This window comes from Echinops telfairi, unplaced genomic scaffold (assembly GCF_000313985.2).
Source record: "Echinops telfairi isolate 266 unplaced genomic scaffold, ASM31398v2 ScPeMD7_7458;HRSCAF=8496, whole genome shotgun sequence".
NCBI lineage: Eukaryota > Metazoa > Chordata > Mammalia > Afrosoricida > Tenrecidae > Echinops > Echinops telfairi.
The window spans coordinates 1,768,232-1,790,573 of NW_022111358.1; the positions used below are offsets into that span (position 1 = coordinate 1,768,232).

The 22,342-nt window shown below is 52.2% G+C and overlaps 1 protein-coding gene and 1 non-coding gene across 5 annotated transcripts in view; one reads left to right on the plus strand and one right to left on the minus strand.

Annotated features, from left to right (window-relative positions):
* Positions 1 to 22,342, plus strand: part of SLC43A2 (solute carrier family 43 member 2) — a 41,325-nt gene that overhangs the window by 12,240 nt on the left and 6,743 nt on the right. For all 4 annotated transcript variants that reach the window (XM_045299657.1, XM_045299656.1, XM_045299659.1 and 1 more), the window contains 6 exons: positions 711 to 766; positions 1,634 to 1,710; positions 17,372 to 17,464; positions 18,752 to 18,885; positions 18,975 to 19,177; positions 19,887 to 20,033. In XM_045299657.1, coding sequence (XP_045155592.1) covers positions 711 to 766; positions 1,634 to 1,710; positions 17,372 to 17,464; positions 18,752 to 18,885; positions 18,975 to 19,177; positions 19,887 to 20,033 — 710 coding nt within the window. The remainder of the gene's footprint in view (positions 1 to 710; positions 767 to 1,633; positions 1,711 to 17,371; positions 17,465 to 18,751; positions 18,886 to 18,974; positions 19,178 to 19,886; positions 20,034 to 22,342) is intronic.
* Positions 15,212 to 15,318, minus strand: LOC115873018. The gene has a single exon (XR_004048194.1). It is a non-coding gene; the product is annotated as a U6 spliceosomal RNA (small nuclear RNA).

The following is a 22,342-nucleotide window of genomic DNA, read 5'->3' on the forward strand; positions in this document are numbered from 1 at the left end:
CCACGTGGGTTTGTTTGTTTGTTTTTACCAGTTGGGGGCATAGCAAGTCAACAAATCTGCTCACACATTGCTCAGAGAGTGTGTTAGTCCGGGTGGACTAGGGAAACAAATCCAGAGACACTCAGATGTGTGTAAGAGAGAACTTTATATCAAAGAGCAATTGCACATTAAGAAAACATCCCAGCCCAGTCCAGATCAAATCCATAAGTCTGATATTAGCCCATATGCCTGATACTAGTCTATAAATTCCTCTTCGGACTCCTGCAACACAGGCAAGGATGCCGAATGCAGGAAGATCACAGGCCAGTGGGTGGGGAAAGTCTTGTGGATGCAGTGGCAGTAGAAGCATCTCAGCGCTGGTATAGGTCTCCAGGTGGCTCCTCCAGCTCTAGGGCTCTGGCTCCATCAGTGTAGCTCCATGTGGCTTGTCAACAGGAATGTCTCACAGGGAGACGAAGCAGACAGAAAGTGTATCTGGCCTCCAGTGAGCTATTTATCTCCATCACGCCTCCAAAATGAGGTCATCAAGCTGCGACGCGATTGACAGGCTAGACTCCACCCCTTCACTCTTAATCGCTTCATGTTGACAGCAGATTGTGTAACTCCCACAGAGATAGTGTCCATACATGTTCGTCAAACCTTCAGCATCTAGTGGAGACTCTGAAATGGTACCACCAATAACAGTAAAGTACTGTTGTGCTTGTTTTTAGTGCCTGCTTTGCAGTTTCCTGCTTGCTGATTGCATATGGAGCAAATAACCCAAACTGTGAGTACACTCTTCCTCCGCCCTGTCTCCAGAGCCCGGGAGAGGCTGTCCTGGCAGTGCTATTGGGCCTGGTTGGCCCTGCTTGAGTTAGAGGGGTCTGGCGGACCGTCACCTAGCTGAATATCTCAAATGGGTAGCTGAGCAAGAGAGCAACTGCCAAAAGTCCAAGAGGAGCGCTTAGGGTTTGCCACCCTCCTCTCTCCTCCCCAAGCCAAGCCTGCCCCTGACAGCCTCCTGAGGCTAACTTGAGGGACGAGCTCTCCAAATCAGGCTAGCTGCTGGGGTGCCCTTGGGTGTCTGCAGGAGCCATGGGCCAAGTCCTCTCGGAGAAGATGACTTGGAACCCACCTGGTTTCTTCTCCTGGCCCCCCAACCTGCTCAGGTGGAGCCCTTGCTTCAAGGATTTCAGAACAAACACCAGCAGGGCAGTTGGGTTTCACTTGAATCTCGTCCGGGCTCAGCTCCTGCATGTTGGACCAGAGGTCATTTTGGCTTGAGTCCAGTGGCTTCTGTAGGCTCTTGCCTGCTTAGTGAATGGCTAGTGAGCAGTGGAGAGCAGAGACGTACCTTTGTAAGAGTCCCAGACCAGAAAACCGCTGCCCTTGAGTTGATTCCAACTATCGTACAGAATCCTTGTCATCCCTGTGGTTATCGGGCCAGCACTTGACCCACAACGCCACTAGGGCTTCTCTGCCCAAGGCCAAGCCCCGGGCATAGGCGGGAAGGCGAGTCTGTTCTGCCTCCTCAGGTGTGGGGCGCTAGCCTCTGGTGGGTTGCAGTCTATTCAGTTGACTTTCATCGGTGCCTGCTCCACGCCCTGAGGCTCTTCGGTGGCCACCCCCCTCAGGGAATTTCTGTTCTTTACAGCTCTCTCCGTGCTCATCTTCATCGCCCTGGCCCTGAACGGCTTTGGTGGGATGTGCATGACCTTCACGTCATTAACGGTAAGGGTCGGTTTTCTTAAGTCACCTACTTGTGAATTCGAGGCAGCTCTGAGGGCGTCAGTTCCCTTGCCTTCCGCTTCCATGTGCCTGACAACCCCAAACAGTCAAGGGGCCGTTGGCAAAGTGGCCTGGCAGCAAAGCCAGGTAATGGCACCCCAACTTGGGGAGGCTGGCAGGCAAGCTTGAAGACCACAGGACACACCACAGCCTTCAGAGCGGGCCCATCCCCGGCCCAGCTCTGAGCTCAGCTCAGTTCATTAGTCTTGGCCCAGGGCAGGTGGGAGCGGGGAGGGCCAAGCCTCCATCCACTTCCCTATGCTTTTTCCTGGCAGCCATCACCATCCCCACCGTCTCCGGGAACTCAGGCTAACAGTGCAACCTATAAACAGGTTTGGGGAATTCCTTGGAATTGCCCCAGCCCTTGACCTTTGTCTTTGCCCAGAATGAATGGGCACACTCAGGGGAGGGGTTGTGCCACCATTCTGCCTGGCAGTCATGCACCAGGACAGTTAGCCTCCTGGGAAGGGAGACGTTTTGTTTTGTTCCAACACGCCTCCCACCCCCAGGATGCCTCTTTACTGGATGCGCAGGAAGGCCTTTTGAAGTGGGAGAGGCTGAAGGAAGGTGCGGGTTGAAAGAAATGAAGTCAGAGAAGGCCTGGCTCAGGGGACAGGACGGCGCTCTCTGTAGGCAATCCTGATCAGGCCCGAGTGCCATTCAAAACCGGGCACTGGGAAAGGACAGTGATGGGCTCTTCAAAGAGCCTTTGGTCCAGTGGGAAGACTTGACCTGACCTGACTTCCCCGTGAACACGTCTTTGTGACCCAGCATTTAGCATTCTGATCTGCAGGGCACTCGGAGTTCTGACTCCCTCCGTCACTAGTGGGCCAACAGGGGCATCTGGGCTTCTTGAAAGGAACACAAGGAAATCCTGGCATCTCAGTGACCACTCGCCTATAGGCTGTGAGCCGAGGCCAGGCCACAGCCAATGTCTGTCTGTCTGTCTGTCTGTCTGTCTGTCTGTCTGTGTTTTTGAGCACTTCATATGCAACCTCAGAAGCCCTGTGGGGCAGCTGTGCTCTGTCCTGTTGATGTTGTCAAGTGCGCTCGGGTTGGCTCCGACTCCCAGCATTGCACAACAGAAGGAAACACTTCCCGGTCCTGCGCCATCCGCACAGTGGCTCTTATGTTGAGCCCGTCGTTGCAGCCACGGTGCCAGTCCATCTTTTTGAGGGCCTTCCTCTTTTTCGCTGCCCCCCTCTGTCCTGTAGGGTCACTCACTGTGCGTCAGAATCAACCCAGTGGCGGTGGGCTTGGTTTGGGGTGCTGTGGTTTGGATGAAAGTTTACAGAACAAGTTGAACAACTTGTTCACGGTTTGCGTTACGACTGTAGTGTCAATCACATCAGGTGACAGCAGTCAGTCCTGGATTCCCTGTCTCTTTTCACCCATCTTGCCAAGCCCCTTCCTGCCTTCTGAGCCTTGTTTGGGGACACATGCTGCCCCGTGGGTTTTGCCTGGTTGATTGTTGTGGTGAGCCGGTCACTGCTGCTACTATTCATTTTATAGGCCTGTCTGCTCTTTGGCTGAAAGGTGATTCCTGGGGGTGGGTTAAGTCCAAATCGGAAGGGCATCTAAGGGTCCTAATCTCAGTGGTTCCATTAGTCTCAGACCAGAAAGCCTGGTCATTTTTTATGAGTTGGGATTTTGTCCTATGTTTTTCTCCCCTGCGATCCAGGACTTCTATTGTGAGCCCAATCCGTGCAGTTGGAGGTGGTAGCAGGGCACCATCTAGTTCTACTGGTTTCAGGGAGGTGGAGACTGGTTCGTGTGGTCTGTTTGTTCTTTGGACTAATTGTTTCCTTGAGGCTTTGCTTTGCTTCATTCTTCCTTGCTCTGGGGAGGGAGAAGACCAATGTTCATGAGATTTTAAGACCCCGATTGCTACCCACCTACGTAGGATGTAGAACACAGAACATTGTCTCTATGGACTCCGTTGTGCCAGTTGACCTAGATGTCTCCCAAGGCCATGGTGCTAAACCCTCCATCCCAGTGACTCAATCCCTGAAGGCAGCGATTCTCACCTTCCTCATGCCACGACCCTTAATATAGTTCCTCCTGTTGTGGTGACTCCCCAACCATAAAATTATTTTCGTTGCTGCTTCATCACTGTTATTTTGCTACTGTTATGAATTGGGCGATCCCTGTGAAAGGGTCGTTCAGCTGCCAGAGGAGTCTCGACCTGCAGGTCGACAACTGCTGCCTTAAGGTATTTGGCTATGGCTAAGAAGTGTGCATAGCTGTGCCCCCGTGTATTCGACTGTCTGTGTGGGTATATCTGCAGCACATATACTTATGTAGAGATATCCTCTGCCAAACCTATGTGTGCCCCTGGCGTATTTCCATGCCCCAGCTCACATCTGTGCAGCTTACACATCTTACCTGTGTATCCACTCCTAAATTATTGTTATCACATTTACCGTTGTTGCCTTTTACGCTTGCGTGCCTCCAGTGTCTTCTTTTGCCTGCGTTGTGTTGTACTGACTCCCCCTTAGGTATAGGGCCTTTCCCTTCACCCGAGTTAATCGAGGTCTACCAGCTACTTAGTGATTGCTCCTCTTTTCCTCTCTCATCCCTGGCCACCATCAGAGAGCGCCTGTGCATAAGCCTTTCTCTCGACTGTTTATAATAGTGGGCGCTCATGGTGCTTGTCCTTTTGTGACTGACTTACCTTGCTCAGCAGAAGGGTTCATCCCCAGGCTTCTTCCACGTCACGAGGTGTTTCAAGGATCCGTGATTCTTTAACACTGCGCAGTGTTCAGCTTTGTGTGTGATGGGCCCTTGGGTTGTTTTCATCTGTTTGCTGTTGTGAATAATGCCGCAGTGAAGGTGGGCGCGCCTAGATCGGTTCCTGCCACGGGCCTTACTTCTCTAGGGTATGTAACTCGTAGCGGAATTGTCAGTCTTCCCAATTCCTCTCGGCCTGCCCTTCCCACCCCTTGCTTTGGTAGCTTCGTCGGGGTGGAAGGCTCAGTGAAAGAGATGCCAGGTGAGGCGTGTGGGATGCTCAGGGAGTCAGTGGGTACACAGGCGGTGACACACACCACCCTGGGGACCCTGGCTTCCTTGCCACCGGCGGTGGTGCTCAGAGGAGCTACTTTCTTCTCTTTGGTATATTTTTCAATCAGGTCACTAAATAGACACACAGAGAGGCTTTAAAGAAAATGAGTAGATAGATTGTATCATTTCTGCAGTTTCACTTTTCCATGAACTTTTTGAAGCGCTCTCTCTCTTTCACACATACACACACACACACACACACACAGAGATGCTGATAAATTCTCCCCTCTCAAATTCCTAGGGACAAGCAAATGTTGAAATGGTGACAAATATGTTATAACTCAAAAGTACACGGATTCCGGTAACTAGTGTAAACGAGAAACACGAGTCATAGTTGTTTGTTCTTTGACAGGGAAAATGACAAAGTCTCTCTTCGAGATGGAACATGAAAACCTGGCGGGCATCCCATCATTTTAGTCATGCCGGGCCTGTGTCAGGGCAGTTCTGAACTGCACTGAAAAACAACCCTGAACTTGAGAAGCATATGCTCTGAAATGCAGGAAGCTACATGATTGTAATAAAGCCAAAGACGAATGGGGGAGACCGCCATATCCCAAGGCCCCTTTAGGACAGCCTTTCAAATGAGTTACATAATTGCTGCCCAAGAAACTTTTAGGCAGGGCTAACAGAACCATGGAATCTCCCGGCTGTGCTAACCGTTTGGCTAACACTCTCTGTTGCTGACCGAGCTCACCCAAGAGGATCCTGGGAGAAAGTCCTGGTGGTCTCTTTCCCAAAAGATCATCCATTGTAAACCCTGTGGAGCGTACTTTGACTTGGACACACGGGGTCTCCCTGAGTCAGGATCCATTCAGCAGCAATTGGCTTTTTAGGGGGAAGGAAGGAAGGAAGAAGGAAGGAGGAAGGAAGGAAAGAAGGAAGGAGAGAGAGAAGAGAGAAAACCAACCGAAATCCATTGCCACCAAGTTGACGCCGACTCCCGGCCCCTGTGTGTGTCAGAGTAGAGCTGTGCTCCCTCCATAGGGCTTTCCCACTGGTCTCCTGAAAGTAGACCACCAGGCCTTTCTTCCCAAGCTTGGGCCACAAGAATTCTTTTTAAGATTATTTAAACAAATGAACAAAGGTTTTCACTTTAAAACCTCAACATTTCAGAAAGGCTGTGAACTCTCTAAGCCTACCTCCATCCGTGTGGGATGTAATTCCTCAGCTACCTTTTTTTAAAACCTGCTTTATTATCAGTGTTAATCTCTTTTCCATAAATACTGTTACACAGCCTTTTCACATAGCAGTATATCTCTGACATCTTTTCCTGTCATAACTTAGTGATCCCCTTGATTATTTTGACCTCTAGAGCTCTACCTCACTAGCAGGCAGTACCATGTAATTATGTGCTATAAACATACCATAATTTATTTCCCATTAATGGGCACTTAGGTTGGTTTCGAGTGTTTCTGTGTATGAATGCTGCTGAAGCGAATATGTACATTTCTGTAAGGTGAATTCCTGGAAGTGGAATTGCTGGGCCAGAGGATCGGCATGTTTCAACTTTGACTATAAATATAGACTGCTACCAAAAATAAATAAGTAATAAATATAGACTGGCAAATAATTGTCTTCCGGAAAGGTTATAGACCGATACAATCCTACCAGCATAAAGGAAAGTTCCCCACCCCCATGCCACCCCATCAATGCGTTTTAACCATCGGCTGCCAGTCTGACCTGACAGGATGTGATACTGTGTGGCGGCCCTCTGTAGCTCCTTCAAATGATCAGGGAGGCCCGGTCTTCTCGCTACTCTGTTGCTTCTTCGTATTTCTTCTGGGCAGCATTGCTTCTTCGTGCCGATTTTTTCAGAGGATTGTTTATTTTAAAATCTGTTTAATTGATTTGCAAGCGTTCTTTCCTGCATAAAGAAATTGGCTCTTTCTCCTGAGAGAGCCAGTGGCCTAGTGAGGTTCAGGTCTCCAGGTGATTTGTGGTAAGTTTTCAGAGGGCTGTGCACACACACACACTGAAAGCGTGTAAAGAACTCTGTGAGTATATATGCGTGGTATATGCAATGCGTGGGTGCTGTGTGTGTGTTCCTTTGTCTGGGGAGAGGGCCCAGCGCGTTCACCTATCTGCCTGAAAGAGGTCTGTGAAGTTAAGATCCACGGCCCTGGCAGGAGTGCCCCATTACTCCTCACTGGAGAGAGAGTGACCAGGTGAGCAAATCCTCTCATCATCGTGAAAAGCGTTTGGTTCCCAGGGATCTGTGTGAGGGAGGCTGATAGCTGGTGCACTACGGTCCCCATTCTTCTTGGGTCTAGAGCAGAGACCAGCAAACTACTGCCCTCTGGCTAAATCCAGCCCAGGCCTGTGTTCCTGGGACACAGGCCTACTCTCTCAGTCACTCATTCCCTCCTGTGTGATCTATGGCTGCTTTTTGCTACATTGGCCAAGCTTAGAGATTTTTGTAACAGGCTGGGTAGCCTACAAAGCCGCAAATATGTAGTATCTGGTTCTTTACAGAAAACAACAACAACACCACCACCACAACCACTTGCTGACCCCTGATCTAGAAGCTCCAAGAAGCTGTTAACTCACTACTTCCCGCCTACAGGCAGGGGCTGACACTCACCCCCACATCCTGCCGCCCCACCCTCTGTTTATACAGGCTTACTCTCTAACCACTTTGCAAAGCCGTCCTTTGGCACCGGGTCTCCCACCCCGCCCCTGGCATCTTCTTTGGCACTTCCCTGTCCTGTGCGGTTTATGAGGGCTCGGGCAGCCATCCTCCTTGGGGCAGATCCTGAAGGGGACCAGCGGGCACCAGGCTGTGGTTGAGCAATGCTCTCGGTTGGCCAAGGCGTCTGCTGAGCAGAGCTGATCCCGTTCCGACACAGCCCAGGCCTTGAAACAGCGGAACTGTCGGGTCAGTTCCCAGAGACGCTGCCGAGCTGGAAGCACACCAGCCCTTTCTGTTTGTGCCACCCACCCACGGTCCAGTTTGGGGGACAAAGGAGTCCCCTCTGGGGTCGCTTTTAGGAGCATCCAGATCAACCAGATCCCTTGCAACCACTTGGGGACTGTGGATCCTCACTCAATGACGACCAAGCAATCTGGGGGACACATTGCCCTGGAAACCTTAATTGGGGGATTTTCTGAGTCCCAAGAGGTTTCCTGTTGTTACACTGGGCTGTTGAGCTGTGGCCCTCCCCCTTGGTGAAGAAGGGCCCCCACAGTAGCAGAGGGCTTTTCCCTCACAGTCCTCCCTGGGAGATTCCTCCCCCCCCCCACCCCCCCCCTCCCCACCCCCCGTGGCATCCTCAGCAGGGAGGACTCTCACTGGGTGCAGAGTGTGCCCTGCTCTGGTGGGAGCCCTCCCCTGGGTTCGGCGCCACAGCCTCCCCCCCACTCCCTGAACATCTGGACAGCCACACGGGTCTGTTTGCCCCACTCCTTGGGGGTTTACACAGCGCGTAAATGCGCTCCGGTGGCTGGGGCACAAACAAGAGCCAGCAGCTGAGGCGGGGCCTCTGGGCCGCCAACCACACACTCTAAGGCCCGTGTTGCTTAGAGATGTCAGTGGATGCAGCCAGCGTTTTGAAAATATCTTTTCCACTTCATTACTCTGACCTCTGTCAGTGGGGGTGGAACAGGGAGGGAGTTTTGAGCTGAATCCTGGCAGCCAAGTGCTCCCAGGTTTCCTCGTAAAACCTTCCTCTGGGGGCTTTCTCCCCTTGATTCCTTGTGGTCTGACTTTCAATCCCACGGGAGCTGGGATCTGAGTTTGAGAACAGACTCAGTATCCATGTTTAAATACCGGAGAGGCAAGGCGAAGAAGGCAAGGATTCAGGGTAGAGAAGGAAGGGGAGGAGCTCGGCATTCCTGCCCAGTAAATCGCCCCGCCCCCACTCTCCACTCTCAGCCCACCCCCCACCCACCCCCGCCCAGCACTCCAGGGGAGTCCTGGTGCCAGCTGAGCAGGATCACTCTGGCTCCCAAGCCAGCTCTGCCTTCCTGCTTCCCCAGGTTGCGTCCCAAGCCCTGGGAGCCAAAAGCAGTCAGCTGAGTCCATCAGCCTAGGAAAAAGTTCCCCATTACCGGGAAGGTTCCGCCCGGTGAACTTGCTCCCACATGTGACACGCTGGGGTGGACAGAGTGTGCTGCGGGGCATCAGCAGGGCTGGTATGTGAAGTGGAAAGGTGACCACAGGGACCTTCCCCTGGGCTCTGGGTGCTGGGAGGCGGCAGTGCTGGCAGTTGTCAGGAAACAACAGTTCAGCTTTGCTGAGTTCACATGTCTAGTCTGGTGCTTGGGTCCTGGCCGAGGGTAGCATCGAACTCTGAGTGTAGCTTCCAAACCCACCCAGGCTGTGTGTGAAACCCCGCCCACCCCCACCCGAGGGTCAAGGTGTGTGCATGAAGGGCAGCAGGGCCCAGGGGACAACCAGTGGTCCTTTTGTTCCTGCTTGCCAGCAGCCCCCCAAGCCTACTTTGGGGCTCCCCGGCAGGGAAGGCACCCCCCCTTGGGACCTGGGGCCCACTTCTGGGGCACTCTTCTGCAAAAGCACACTTGCTCAGTCCCCAGAATTCCAGGGGCGGGGCTATGAGCAGCTGCTGTTTTCTTCGTGTCTGGGAAGGTCACCCAGCCTGGCCTGTTTATAGCACAGCAGAGGGCCAGCGAGTGAGTCATGGGCATCCCCATGTGGTGGGGCCGGAAGGGAACAGAGCAGGCCAGGGGGGGGGTGGCATCCTCCAGCCTCCACCTGCACAAAGGCCCTCCCCTCCCCCCACCCCCCGAACCTGTCTTAAGTCCAGGAGCAGGAAGCAACCTCTGCTGAGCTGTGTCCCAGCTCCCAGCTTTCTCCCTGGCAGCAGGGCTGGCGCTTACCTTGCCAACAGGCCCTTGAGGCTGGCATGAGGGCACTCCACTGAGCACTCAGCAGCCAGGTGTCCATCCCCTCAGCCTCTGCACTTTGAGGGAGCAAGGAGGGACATCCAAGTCAGTGGGGACTCCTCCCCGCAGACTGAGGCTGGAGCAGGTGAGAACCCTCAAGCAGCTGCAATTCCCCTGGAGGTGGGGCACTGGGCCAAGGATGGGGGTGGGGGATCTAAGAAGAGCACCTGAAACTTCTAAGAGAAGTTTCCAGTGGGGAACAGACAGGATGCTCCCTGAAGAACACACCTGAGGCCTGAGAAATGAGAGCAGTGGCCTCCAGGCTGCAGCTGATGATGTGTGTGTCAGATGGGCACCCCTGCAGGCTTCCAGGAAGCTGTGTGACCGGGCAGCTCTGCAGGTAGGCTTGACCTGGTTTCAACTCCACATTTGACCCTTGTCAACTTAGAGGAGTTCCTTGACGATTCTCTCTGATTTTTGGTTGTTTCCCTTCCGCACCCATTCAATGAAGGTAGTGGGAGTTTAGGGGTAGAATTCCTGCTTTCCATCGGATTCCCCACCCTGGGTCCTCAGGCACAGCCACCTCCTGTCACTAGAGGCTTTGTGTTTCTGTGACACTGAACAGGTTTCGGATGGAGCTTCCCGACTAAGGGGGACTAGGAAGGTAGGCTGGGTGATCTCCCCACAGCAGCCAGTGACCACCCTGTGATTCCCAGTCACCTGACCGCATTGTGCCTGGGGCTGCAGGTCTCATGGCAATCGGTAACAACTGAGGATCATCCAACACTTCCCTCCGTGTTGTTTTGAGAGTGTTTAAGATAAACGAATAGGCATTAAAAAGTTGCTATCTTTTCTGTTTCAAGGGAGTTTTTGTTTCCCTGCCTTTAGTGTGCTTGTTTTAGTTTGTTTGCCTCTTGATTTCTGGGGGTTGGTTTGTGGCAGTGGTTGGGGTAGTTGGTCTTCTGGGGTTTTGAATTTATCATAATAGGACCATCAAAATAAACTGGAGTCATGCATATCCCAGGGACAAGCAGGTGGATTCTTGCCCCAATCCAAGAACCATTAGTTCAGATAACATGGCCCTGCTCCACACTCACCTTCATGAAGAGATCGCTGAAGATAAGGTGCTACAGCAAAGTGTGGTGAAGAAAGCAGATGGTGCCCGGCTATCAATCAGCATAGTGTCTGGGGTCTTAAAGGCTTGTATTCAAACAAGCAACCATCTAAGTGAGGAGTCAACTAAGTCCACAAGGAAGAAGCACACCACCTTGTGTAACCCAAAGATGACAATAACAAAATGAAAAGATGATGAAGGGAAAATTATCAAGAGTTAAAATTATGGACACCCCATTTGTAGAAGGCTATGGAGGACAGTGGGAGCCCAAAACCCAACTGCAGAGCATCTCGCACGATTAAGCCTCAGGCAGATCCCCACGAGATTCTTCTAGGTGCCAGTATCTCTTGCTTGTTCCATGACAAAAATTCCTTCCCTGGCCTTTTAAATATTCGCGGTGGTCTTTTCTTTTTTACTCACTATTTGTCTTTTTACCTCTGTATTATTATTTTTATCATTTTATCCTTACCACTTTTTTTTTTTTTCTGTGTCTTTTGGGTTTTCCAGCACAGGAATAGAGGCATAGAGATAGGAATGATGCAAGGGTTTATAGGGGTGTAGGGTGGGAGATAGGTAGGGTGAGGGGGTTGAGGGAGCAAACAATGTATGTGGGAGGGGGGAGGGAGCACTCTCTAGAACTGATGTGATTACACAACTCAGGTAAAAAGTGATTTAACCATGGGTGGTGGTGGGGGGCGAGAAAATGTTCTAAAATTGGCTATGGTCATGATTGTACAACTCTTCTCATCATGATTGAACTATTGACTTGTGCGATGTGTGGGTTAAATGCCAATAAAACTGTTTAGAAAAGGAAAGGCAGGTGGAGGGGGGAATTAAAAAATGATCATATGGTTATATGATCACTTATTAATAAAGAAAAGCTGCTGGTCCCGCTGCCCCGGGCACAGAAAATGGGGGAAATTGGCCGGAATGGCAGCTTTGGGAGGAAGAGAAGGAAGGAAGCAGCTTAAAGGATCAAATACAATTAGTATTAAAAATACATAATAATGAATGTCCACAGGGAACAGCCTCCTCTTCGCCAGGGCCTGCCTTTCTCCTGTGACCACGCATGGACCCTTGCCAGGCTGTGTACACTCTGGGTTTCTCTGGTCAAGGTCATCTTTGGTGTCCTTTTCAGGGAGATTTCATCTGCATCAACATTAGCCCTCTGTAGTCCCTAGAAGCTGAAACACAGATCTTGACTACTTATTTAAAATCCTCTGCTGGCGACACAGCAACATCAGCTAAGACGAAGGTCAGTGACCAACAAGAAACCGTACTTGCAGGGTCAGGTTCAGCTGTGGGTGTCTTTAAGTGATCAAGGCCTTACAAAACCCACTGTGACACGAACAGCCACTTAGAACAGAATGACAAGTGAAGAATATAAATGACTGGCTTGGTTTTGGTTTTTTAATCACTTTATTGGGGGCTCGTACAGCTCTTTTTCAAATCCATCCATCCATCCATTGTGAAATGACTGGTTTATTTAAATCTATATTTGTATGTCTCGTTCAAGTCATTAGTCATCAACTCTATTTCTCGCTCGCCTTTTCTCATCATGTGAAGAATTGAGCATCTGTGGCATTGGAGTAGGCTGATACACTCCATGGATCTTACAGCTTCAGCAGTTCTCAACTCATGTCCAGTCTTAGCCCATTCTGCCGCCGCCTCTGTCACCAGGCTGTTGTTGAGGCAACTTTCAGTCTGTTTCTTTTCACCCCACACAAGCGTATTTTGTACCTACTGGTGAAGCGGCAAATACATATTTTTAAAAGGATAACATAAGGTTGGCGTGGCCGTGGTGTCCTTCTTCTGGGAGATAGTTTGGCAAGGAACATCTCAAAGCGTTAAAACGGTATATGCCTTAAAAACAAAACAAAACAAAAAAACAACGGTATATGCCTTTTTGCCTAGTGCTTCTACCGTGAGGAATTTATCTTAAGGAAATAACATGGGGGTGGGGGGCTTCAAAGAGTTAGTGGGAAATGGAATGAAAAAATAAGGGCATTTTTGGAATGAACTTTTTGAAGCCCCCACAGTAACTATGTTTACATCTATTTACCCTCAAGTTTGTTCACTGGAAGGCTATTAATGATAAGAATTAGAAAGGACTGGATGTTCAATTATCAGAGAAGTGCTGTATAAATTACACCCATTCCAAAGTATGTTGGAGAAAAATGACGTGAAATGAGAAACCATTTATAATACAGTACGTAAAAATGAAAACGGATGGTCCCGATTCAACAGTTTCCACATGCCCATTCAGTGGCGATGACGACACTGTTCGTGGGCGCAGCCTTGCTGTCGGCTGCAGGTCGGCACACCTGGGCTCACTGTGAGTGGGACGGATTCAACCGGTGGATTTCTAGGAGACCTATCAAAATGGTAGCCTAGCTGCAACCGGTGGATTTCTAGGAAACCTATCAAAATGGTAGCCTAGCGGCCTTAGGGTGGCTTTTGTGCGCCTCTTTCTTAATGTATACTTTGTTCAAAATATTTAATAATGAAAATCCATTGCTTTTCTGACGGCTGGCGGGGCATGGAGGGAAAGCGTAACTTGACGTGTGGTGCCCTTGGAGCCTGTCCTGCTCTAGGAATGGCCCTGCTCACTGAAAGAACGGTCAGGAAGAAGGATTGTCTTGGTGCTGGTAAGGAACTGCCAGGCCAGGAGAGGCAAGATAGGAGGAGGACAGTGGGAACGATGCTGCGCCGTCCAGGCATGAGTGTGAGGGGCTCGTCGCCCATGGGTGCATAGAAAGGGAGCTCCTCTCTGAGGTTCCTATTCACAGTCCTGGGCCTCGTGCTGGGAGCAGCCCCCTGTAGATCAGGGAGGGTTGCGTGTTAATCCCAGCACTTTGAACCTCTAGCCCAGGTCCGGGCTTGCTCCTAAGCTAGTTAGTTCTCTGGCGCATCCCCTAGGCATGATGAAAAGTTTGATACCCCTCTTTGTGCCCATAGGCAAGCCCACATTTGTAGCAGAAAAGAGTTTTCCTGGGTGGTCTTTTTTATACCAGGCTCTTGACCTCCATCCGTTCTTCTAGGTGGGTCATCACTTAACGCTTTGATCACTCTTCCTTCACCTGCCCTGGCTGGAGAGGCATCTCGGGCAGAAACTGTCCCCTTCTTCCACCAGAGCAAAGTTCATCTTTGGCGTTTTCTTTGGGTGGTTATGGCCCTGGAGATCGGTCCCCAACAAAGCTACTCTCAGGAGTGACCAGTGTGGAGCAGGCCCAGCGTCTGGGCTTGAGGAATAAAGGCGACGGAGGCGGCACCATTAGTGTGTACTGAGGTGTCCTGGGCACACGTGTGCGCACCCCTTCCCTGTTTCCTGATACTGCTCCCCCAGAGGGGGAGGGGCATCCCCCAGAGGACAGAGGGACATCTAGGTGGGATCTGGAAGAAGAGATCTTTGTAGGGTTGGAATTCTTTGGGGATCCTGGCCAGCCACCCCAGCCCTATTCCCTAATGTCGGGCCAAACCCTGTGGATTTGGTCATGCTTCTTTACAATCCTGGCATGTCAAAACATCTGAAGTCCCTTACTAATTTTTCCTTTCGCATAGCTTTACTGAGATGTAATTTACATACTATACAACTGACTTATTTAAAGCATGCCGTACAATGGTTTTTGTATATTCAGGAAGTTAGACAGCAATCCATTCCATTACCCCCAAAAGAAACCCCTGTATCTATTAGCAGTCACTCCCCACATACCCACAAACTCCCTTTGCAAGCCTCAGGCAGCCACCATTCTACTTTCTGTCTCTATGAGTTTGACTACTCTGGGCATTTCATATACATAGAATCTTACCACATATGGGCTTTTGTGTTTGCTTATCATAATAGTTTCACTTAGCCTAGTGTTGTCAAAGTTTGTTCATGTTGTAACATGTATCAGTATACTTCATTAAAAAAATCATTTTATTGGGGGCTCTTACAGCTCTTAACATAATCCATGCATACATACACCCATTGTGTCAAGCACCTTTGAACATATGTAGCCCCATCATCATTTGAAAAACATTTTCTTTCTTCTTGAACCTTTGGTATCCACTCCTCTTTTTTTTTGCCCTTCCAACCCAATCCTACCCTCCCTCCCTCATGAACCCTTGATAATTTACAAGTTATTATTTTTTAAGATCTTACACTGACCGCTGTCTCCCTTCATCCACTTTTCTGTTATTTGTCCACATGGGGGTAGTGGTTATATGTCGATCATTGTGATCGGTTGCCCCTTTCTCCCCCCACTTCCCCCTACCCTCCTGGTTTCGCCACTCTCATTATTGGTCCTGAGGGTTTTATCTGTCCTGCAGTCTTTTCTATGGCTGAATAATATTCTGTTATATGGTTATGCTACATTTTGTTTATCCATTCATCAGTTGATAAGACGTTTAGCTTGTATCTACTTTTCAGCTTTTTTTTTTTTTTTAAATATGGAACGCTTCACGAATTTGCGTGTCATCCTTGCGCAGGGGCCATGCTACTCTTCTCTGTATCGTTCCAATGTTAGTCTATGTGCTGCCGAAGCGAGCACTTTTCAGCTATTTTTTAAAGGGCCTCCCATATAACAGTATATCTTTGGATTGGATTGTGTTAGATTTCAAATGTTTGATTTTTAAAACTGCTGTTATTGCCTACTTTTACAGAAACATAAGTGTTGAATTATAGCAAGACAAAAACCCTTTTTTAATAGTTCCCCACCATCACTGCTGTATGTGTATGTGCGTGTGAACATCATTTTTTTTCAATTAAGCACAAAAGTAATTTTATAAACAGACTGACTCGTTCATGTACAGTCATATGCATGTTTCTCGTGGACTACATATGGACGTATGTCTTCATTTGTCTTAGTATGGGATGGAGTTTCAAAAAATTTGTGGAAAGATGGAATGAAAAGAGAATGGAATTTTTCCACACACTTTTTGAAGCTACCTCCCACACCTAGCTAGGTATAGAATCGCTGGGTCACCTGGTAACTCAACATTGAACCATTTAAAAACTGTCTATTTTACAAAGTGGCTGCACCATTTTAGATTCTCTCCAGCAGCATTTGAAGGTTCTAGTTTTTCCACATCCTTGCCCACATCCGTTACCCTCTTTCTGAGTATAGCCACCCTCATGGGCAGAATGCCATCGCGTATGGTGGTTGTGATTGGCACTTCCCTATGAACTAATGGTGGCAAGTAGCTTCTCTTGTGCCTACTGACCATTTGACTGTCTTCCTTTGGGAACTGTGTCCGGTCAGGTCCTTTACCCATTTGGGGAATTTGGTTATTTGTGTTTATTTTATTGAGGTATGGGAGTGTTTTATAGATTCTAGGTACAAGTTCCTAATCAGTTGTGCGATTTGCAAAAAACAAAACAAAATTTCTTCCATGCTGTGCATTCTCATTTCACTGTCCTGCTGATGGTTTGTTTGTTTTTTGAAGCACAGAAATTCTTTTTCATTTTGCTTAGATGATTTTTAACCCCAGACATGACGAGGGACAGGTGTGTCGCTCAATCAGGACTCGCTCCCCTTTAGAAATCTCCACTGCCTTTTTCAGCCACAGTGGATTCTCTTGCCGGCAGCCCAGACATGTTCCCTGTAAGACAAACGGGGCAGGGAACGTAAGGGGAGGCCCACATGAACAACCTGACCTCAGTGAAGCAGGTGGGCATCGCCATCGAGAGAGCCATTCTCACTGCCAGGAGCATGGTGGGTGTGGATGAGAACCTTCCTAAGGGCGGTGCCGTCTCTTTCCATGTTGGAAAAGAGGCACAGCCCGGTGGTTGTTTGGGAGAATGTACTTTGCTCCACGCCTGTTGGACTCTAGGAAGGCGTTGCTGTGTTGCAATATTTTTCCGCGCCTGAGTTTACTTCAGCCATGAAGTCATGATCAGATGAGCCTTCTCTTGCTTTCCACCCAGCGTGGGCTCAGGGGAGATGCTGAGAGTGGCCCCATTGGGCTTTCCCAGGTGCTGACCTTTCAGACAAAATAACGGAGAGACTATTCCCTATATGCACTTAGAGATGCAGAAGGGGGAATCCTACTATCTCCTCCCTGACAGTCCTAAGGCAACTGCTGGGCGCCTTCCAGAAACCTACGTCCGCTCTCAAAACCCCACTGCAGCTTTTGGTGACATCTGGTCTTTCTGGGACGCCAGCATTTTTATTTATGAAATGACGCTCATCTCCCCAAATAGATTCTCAACCAGCCTGTTCCCTCTGAGAGATGTCTGAGGCACACGGCAGTGGCTCTCTGGCCTCTCAGGGTAACCCTGGAAAGGTGGGAGGGCCCTGGCCTGTGCCAGGGAGGGGGAGGAGAAGGGAGGCTACACTTGCCAGCCAGGAAACCAAACAAGCCGTCTTTACATCTGGAAGCTGAGGTCTGCCTGACTCCCGCCCCCATCTCACTCCAGGAAGGAGAAACTCGCTCAGTGAGCAGTAATTACCCCTTGGACTAATCTTAATCTCCCTGCCCACAGGGAGGAGAGCAGGTGGGCAATGAAGCCTGCCAGTGTCCCAAATCTCTCTTCCCCTCCTCCTTCGTCTTTGTTCCCTCCATCCTCGCATGCTTAGGGTTCCCTTTTTCCATGTCTTTCAGCTGCCCAACATGTTTGGTGACCTGCGGTCCACATTTATTGCCTTGATGATTGGGTCCTATGCCTCCTCAGCCGTCACCTTCCCAGGAGTCAAGGTGAGGGTGCGGCCAACAGGCTTCCTGCTCTTTGGTTTGGTCCGGTGTGAGTGAGTGTGTCCCTCGCACAGAGCCTCCTTCAACCCTGTCTGAAGGGAGAAGTCCTTGTGGGCGGTCGGGCGGGCCCTGCTCCGCCCCCGCTCCCACCTGGGCAGGATGCACCTGGGAACCACAGCCCAAAGGAGAGAAAACTGCTGGCTGTCAGCAAATCCAGCAGCGCATTGCTTGTGGCAGGATGTGAAGCCGGGTGCCTTTCTGGGTTGGGGTAGAGAGAGGGGGTGGGTGAGTTCATCCGGGTCCTGAGTCGGTCCCCAGCACCCCCACCAACACCACCACCCCCCAGCCCTGTGGTTGGGCGACTCCAGCTCCCCATTTGCTACAGTGCAGCTCTCTGCCAAGTTGGTTCAGCTGCTTCCCTCCCAGGCAGGATCCTGAGCCCTGGAATCACCCAGGTCCAGGTCCGGGAGAAACAAACCCCTCCGAGGCCTTCAGCCCTAGCTCCCCCTCCAGTTCCTGTTGCTCCCACCAGGGCTGCAGAGGGACCTCTCCCCCTCGGTCACCCCCACCCCGCCCCGTTGTGCAGACCTTTCCAGAGGGACTGGGGAGGCCCCATGGAGGAGAGAGTGGCTGCCTGGGAAGAGAGGGAGTTACATCCTCAAATCGTCCCCGCCACGTGTGGGCCCAGTCTCTACCTGCTGGGCAGCTCTGCATGTCCCTTGGGGACCCTTGTTGGGGTGCTGGAAAGAAATAGCAGTTGTGCCCAGAACAGCTCATACATCCCCCCCCTACCCCATCCCATGACACCGTTCACCCCCCACCCCTCCATGCACCACCGTGAGGCTGCATAACAGGGTCATGTCCGTTTTCACAGCAGAGCAAAGGGGGTCACAGCTGATTGTTCCCTCCCGGAGGAGCTGCTGTATAGCAACCCTGGACATTCTCCCTGGCCCTGCAGACTTCTGTTCTCACGGGGTCAGCAAGCAGAGCCACTCATGGGCCAGTGGGGCTGGGACAGCAGTGGGGGTGGTCGGGGAAGCCGCCCAAGGAAGGGGCGCTTGACCCCAGCTGGAAGCCCAGGGACTGATACCGTGCCCTGGCCACAGAGAGAGGACTAGGGGTTGTGGGGAGGGTGGGTATGCGGTGCATCCCTTGACCCCGGAGTGAGGAGGAAGCAAACTTCTGCAGGAGCTGCAGAAGCCACCCCTGCCCCTTGGACACGTGTGCGCTTTGGCTTCCCCACCGCCAGCTCAGCCCCTCTGACCCCACCCTCCCTCACGTGCCTGCCAGGTCATCTATGACTTTGGCGTGTCCTTCATCGTCATCCTGGTGGTCTGGGCCGGCTGCTCCGGCTTGGTGTTCTTCAACTGCTTCTTCAACTGGCCACTGGAGCCCTTCCCGGGGCCGGAGGACATGGACTATTCGTAAGTAGGCTTACTCCTCTTTGACCCCATGCAACCCCGCCCCAGACACCGCGCCCTTGGGGCTGACAGGCCCCTTCCCACACCTCCAGGGTGAAGATCAAGTTCAGTTGGCTGGGCTTTGACCACAAGATCACGGGGAAGCAGTTCTACAAGCAGGTGACCACGGTGGGGCGCCGCCTGAGCGTGGGCAGTTCCATGAGGGGCGCCAAGGAGCAGGCGGCGCTGCAGGAGGGCCACAAGCTGTGCCTGTCCACTGTCGACCTGGAGGTGAAATGCCAGCCGGATGCTGCAGGTACCCGCCGCACTGCACCACGTCACCCAGGCCTGCCTCCCACGCCCACCCCCGGGCAGCCACCCAGACATAGGAACATCGAGGGGGCTTGTAAAGCCCTGGGGGCGTAGTCGTGTATGCGTTGGGCTAGGAACAGACCCTCTGAGGGAGAAAAAGAGGGGCTTTGGACTCCAGGAAAGGGTTCCCAGTCCTGTGGGGCCCGCTGTGAGTCGGCATGGATCTGATGGCAGTGAGTTTGGTTTCTGGTTTGGTTCGGTGTGGTCTCGCATCTTGCCCCCAACAGAGAGGTGGCACCACCCACCCCATTCTGCAGATGTGCACACTGAGGCTCCTTGAGAGGAAGGGACTTACCCGCTTATCTAATGCGCCCCCGTGAGGGGTACGAACAAGAACTCCACTCCAACCCAAAGGTTGGTGGTTCATACCCACCACCAGGCAGCCCGGAACACAGGCCTGCCAGTGCCGCCACAGCCTTGGAAACCCGATGGAGCTGCCCTGCCCTCTGCACCCACGGAGGCTCCTTCGGTGGAGGCCACCTGATGGCCACTAACCATTTCATACGCCATGAGCCTCAGCTCTCAGGGCCCGCACGGCCATCGGCATCCCCCGGCTGGTCCTTACGTGACCCCCCGCCCCCTGCTCTGCGTGCGCCCAGCCGGGATGGGCTGACCTGGTCCCTGAGTGGCTGTGGCGCCTCCTTCCCCCGCAGCAGCCCCCTCGTTCCTGCACAGCGTGTTCAGCCCCATCCTGCTGCTCAGCCTCCTCACCATGTGCGTCACCCAGCTGCGGCTCATCTTCTACATGGGTGCCATGAACAACATCCTCAAGTTCCTGGTCAGCGGCGACCAGGACCAAGGTAGGGGACCTCTGGGGAGGGCGCCTCCCAGCCTCACCCGTCACTCCCATCTTCCTGATCCCGAGCCTGCTGCCCAGCAGCTGGGATGATTACACAGGGCTGCACCTCCGCCCCCAGTGGCAGCATCCCAGGGCCTGTGTGCCCAGCCGAGTCCTCTCACCCGAGCCAGCCCGAGCTGTTCTTTCATGTCCCCGGTCAGGGAGAACAAAAATAACCACACGTGTCTGGAGTGGGGGTGCCTGTTTTCCAGTACTTGAGGGTGGGGAGGGCCGACCGGCATGGGTATGAGAACACAGCGTGCCCCAGCCACTCCACCTTGGTGCGGGTGGGAAAGCAATAAATTAACCCAAACACTGAGATCCCCCACCCCCAGAAACCAGCCTGGTGTGGAAGGAGGGGTGTCCTGGGGCTGAGGGGCTGGTCGCTCTGATGCAGCCAAGAGGATCTGGGTCTAAATTCGGAAATGAGGCGAGGCTTCTCTGTGTGGGGGAATCCGTTGAGACTTGTTCGTTCTGGTAAGCAGAACTGATAACCCGCAGGCCACTTATCCAAACACAGCAGTGAAGTGCTTCAGCTGATGAGAGGTTTTCGTCCGGCAAAGACAGACAGCCGGTACTTCCTCAGGGGCCGAGCTGAATCAGCGTTCGTCACTCCGAGAGGGACAAGTACAAAATAATGAAGTAGTCCAGCATTTCCTTGACCCGAATCCACAGTTGGCACGCAGGGGGGCAGCCGTCGAGAAATCACAGGGCGTTCTGTCTCGGACAGATCTGTTGCACAAGACCTACTGAAAGTGCCAAGAGGCAAGGATCTCACGTCCAAGACACAGGTGCACCTGACCCTGGCCGTGGTGTTTCTGATCCTGTCCCCCAGTGAAGGGGGGAAGTCTCGAGAGAACCGGTGCATTTGGATGGAGGCGGGGATGAAGGCCCTCGAATACGCGATGAAGACCGAGCAAATCTGCTTGGAAGAAGTCCTGCCAGAATGCTCCTTGGAAGTGAGGCCGGAGAGAATATGTCTCCCGGACTTTGGACAAATGATCAGGAGAGGCTAGTTCCTGGAGCCCTGGCGGCGTAGTGGTCACACAGGGAGCTTCGATCCGCCTGGTTGGCGGTTTTCAGCCGCCCACAGCAGGGACTCGATGGCAGGGAGTGAGTTCCTGGGGAAGGACCGCAGGCTTGGTACAGCAGGTCCTTGCAAAAGAGTGAAGAAGACCCTCAGGAGATGGCGGGGCCCGGGGCTGGACGAAGGACTCCAGTCAGGATGGCACAGGACCAGGCAGCGTTTCCTTGGTTGTACAGTGGGTCCTCTGAGTCCACACTGACTCAGCAGCCCCTGCCAACCACAACTGGCAGGCAGGCGTTGGTAAACCCTTTACATGGGGAGCCAAGCTGGCTGGTTAACCTGTCGTGTTTCTCTTAGGGGAGAAATCCCCTGGCCGTTGTAAGGGAATCGGATTCTCAGTGGATAAATCAGGCCTGAGCCCCAGCTCTCACAAAAGGAACCGGCAGCCGGAGGGCAGATAAAGGAGGTCTCTCACTAGGGAGACACTCCAGAGACGCCCGGTGAAGTCCCGTCACGACAGCCCCTACAGGAAAATTACCTACTTCGCCTGGTTTAGTGCACTGTGCCCCCACACTCTGTCCGGGCACCCTTTGGGATGGCACCTTTGTCGCGACAATTGGCGAACTCACGTGGCGTCAGCCCCGGCTCGGGCGACTGCCCCGCATCAGAGTAGTGTTGTGGCCACAGGGTTCCCAGCAGCTGGTCTCCCGCACTGAGCTGGTCCCCAGGGCTTTCCACCTAGGCGGACTTAGACAGCTTGCCTAGCTTTGGGAGCGCAGGCGAGCGCATTAAGATGTTTGCACACCACCCGCGCCCAGGGGCCCTATCGTGTCCCCACGACCCTCTTTTTTTAAACCCTCAGCGCCTGAGAGGGCGAGGCCCTGAAGGAGGCCCTGGTTAACCCTGGGAAGACACAGCTCTCTGGAGCTCCAGTCCTGGTCTTTACTTGGCTGTTCAGAAATCCTGATGACTGAGAGAAATTTTCCCAACAGTTTCCCACATTCAAATAGTCCGTTTCGAGAAGCAGAGGAAGTTGGGTCAGGAAGCTCGGCCTGTGGTGGGGGGGCATTGGTTCTCCCCATCCTGCGCCTGTGAGCAACCGATTGTGCCAACCCCACAGCCGGGAGCGGGCGAGGTGGGGAGTGGGGTGTGTGCAACAGGGGACCAGCTCTGGCTGTTAGGGGGAGCCCATGGACTCCGCCGCCAGGCTGGGTGGGCCCTGATGAGTGCTGGAGAAGGTGGCC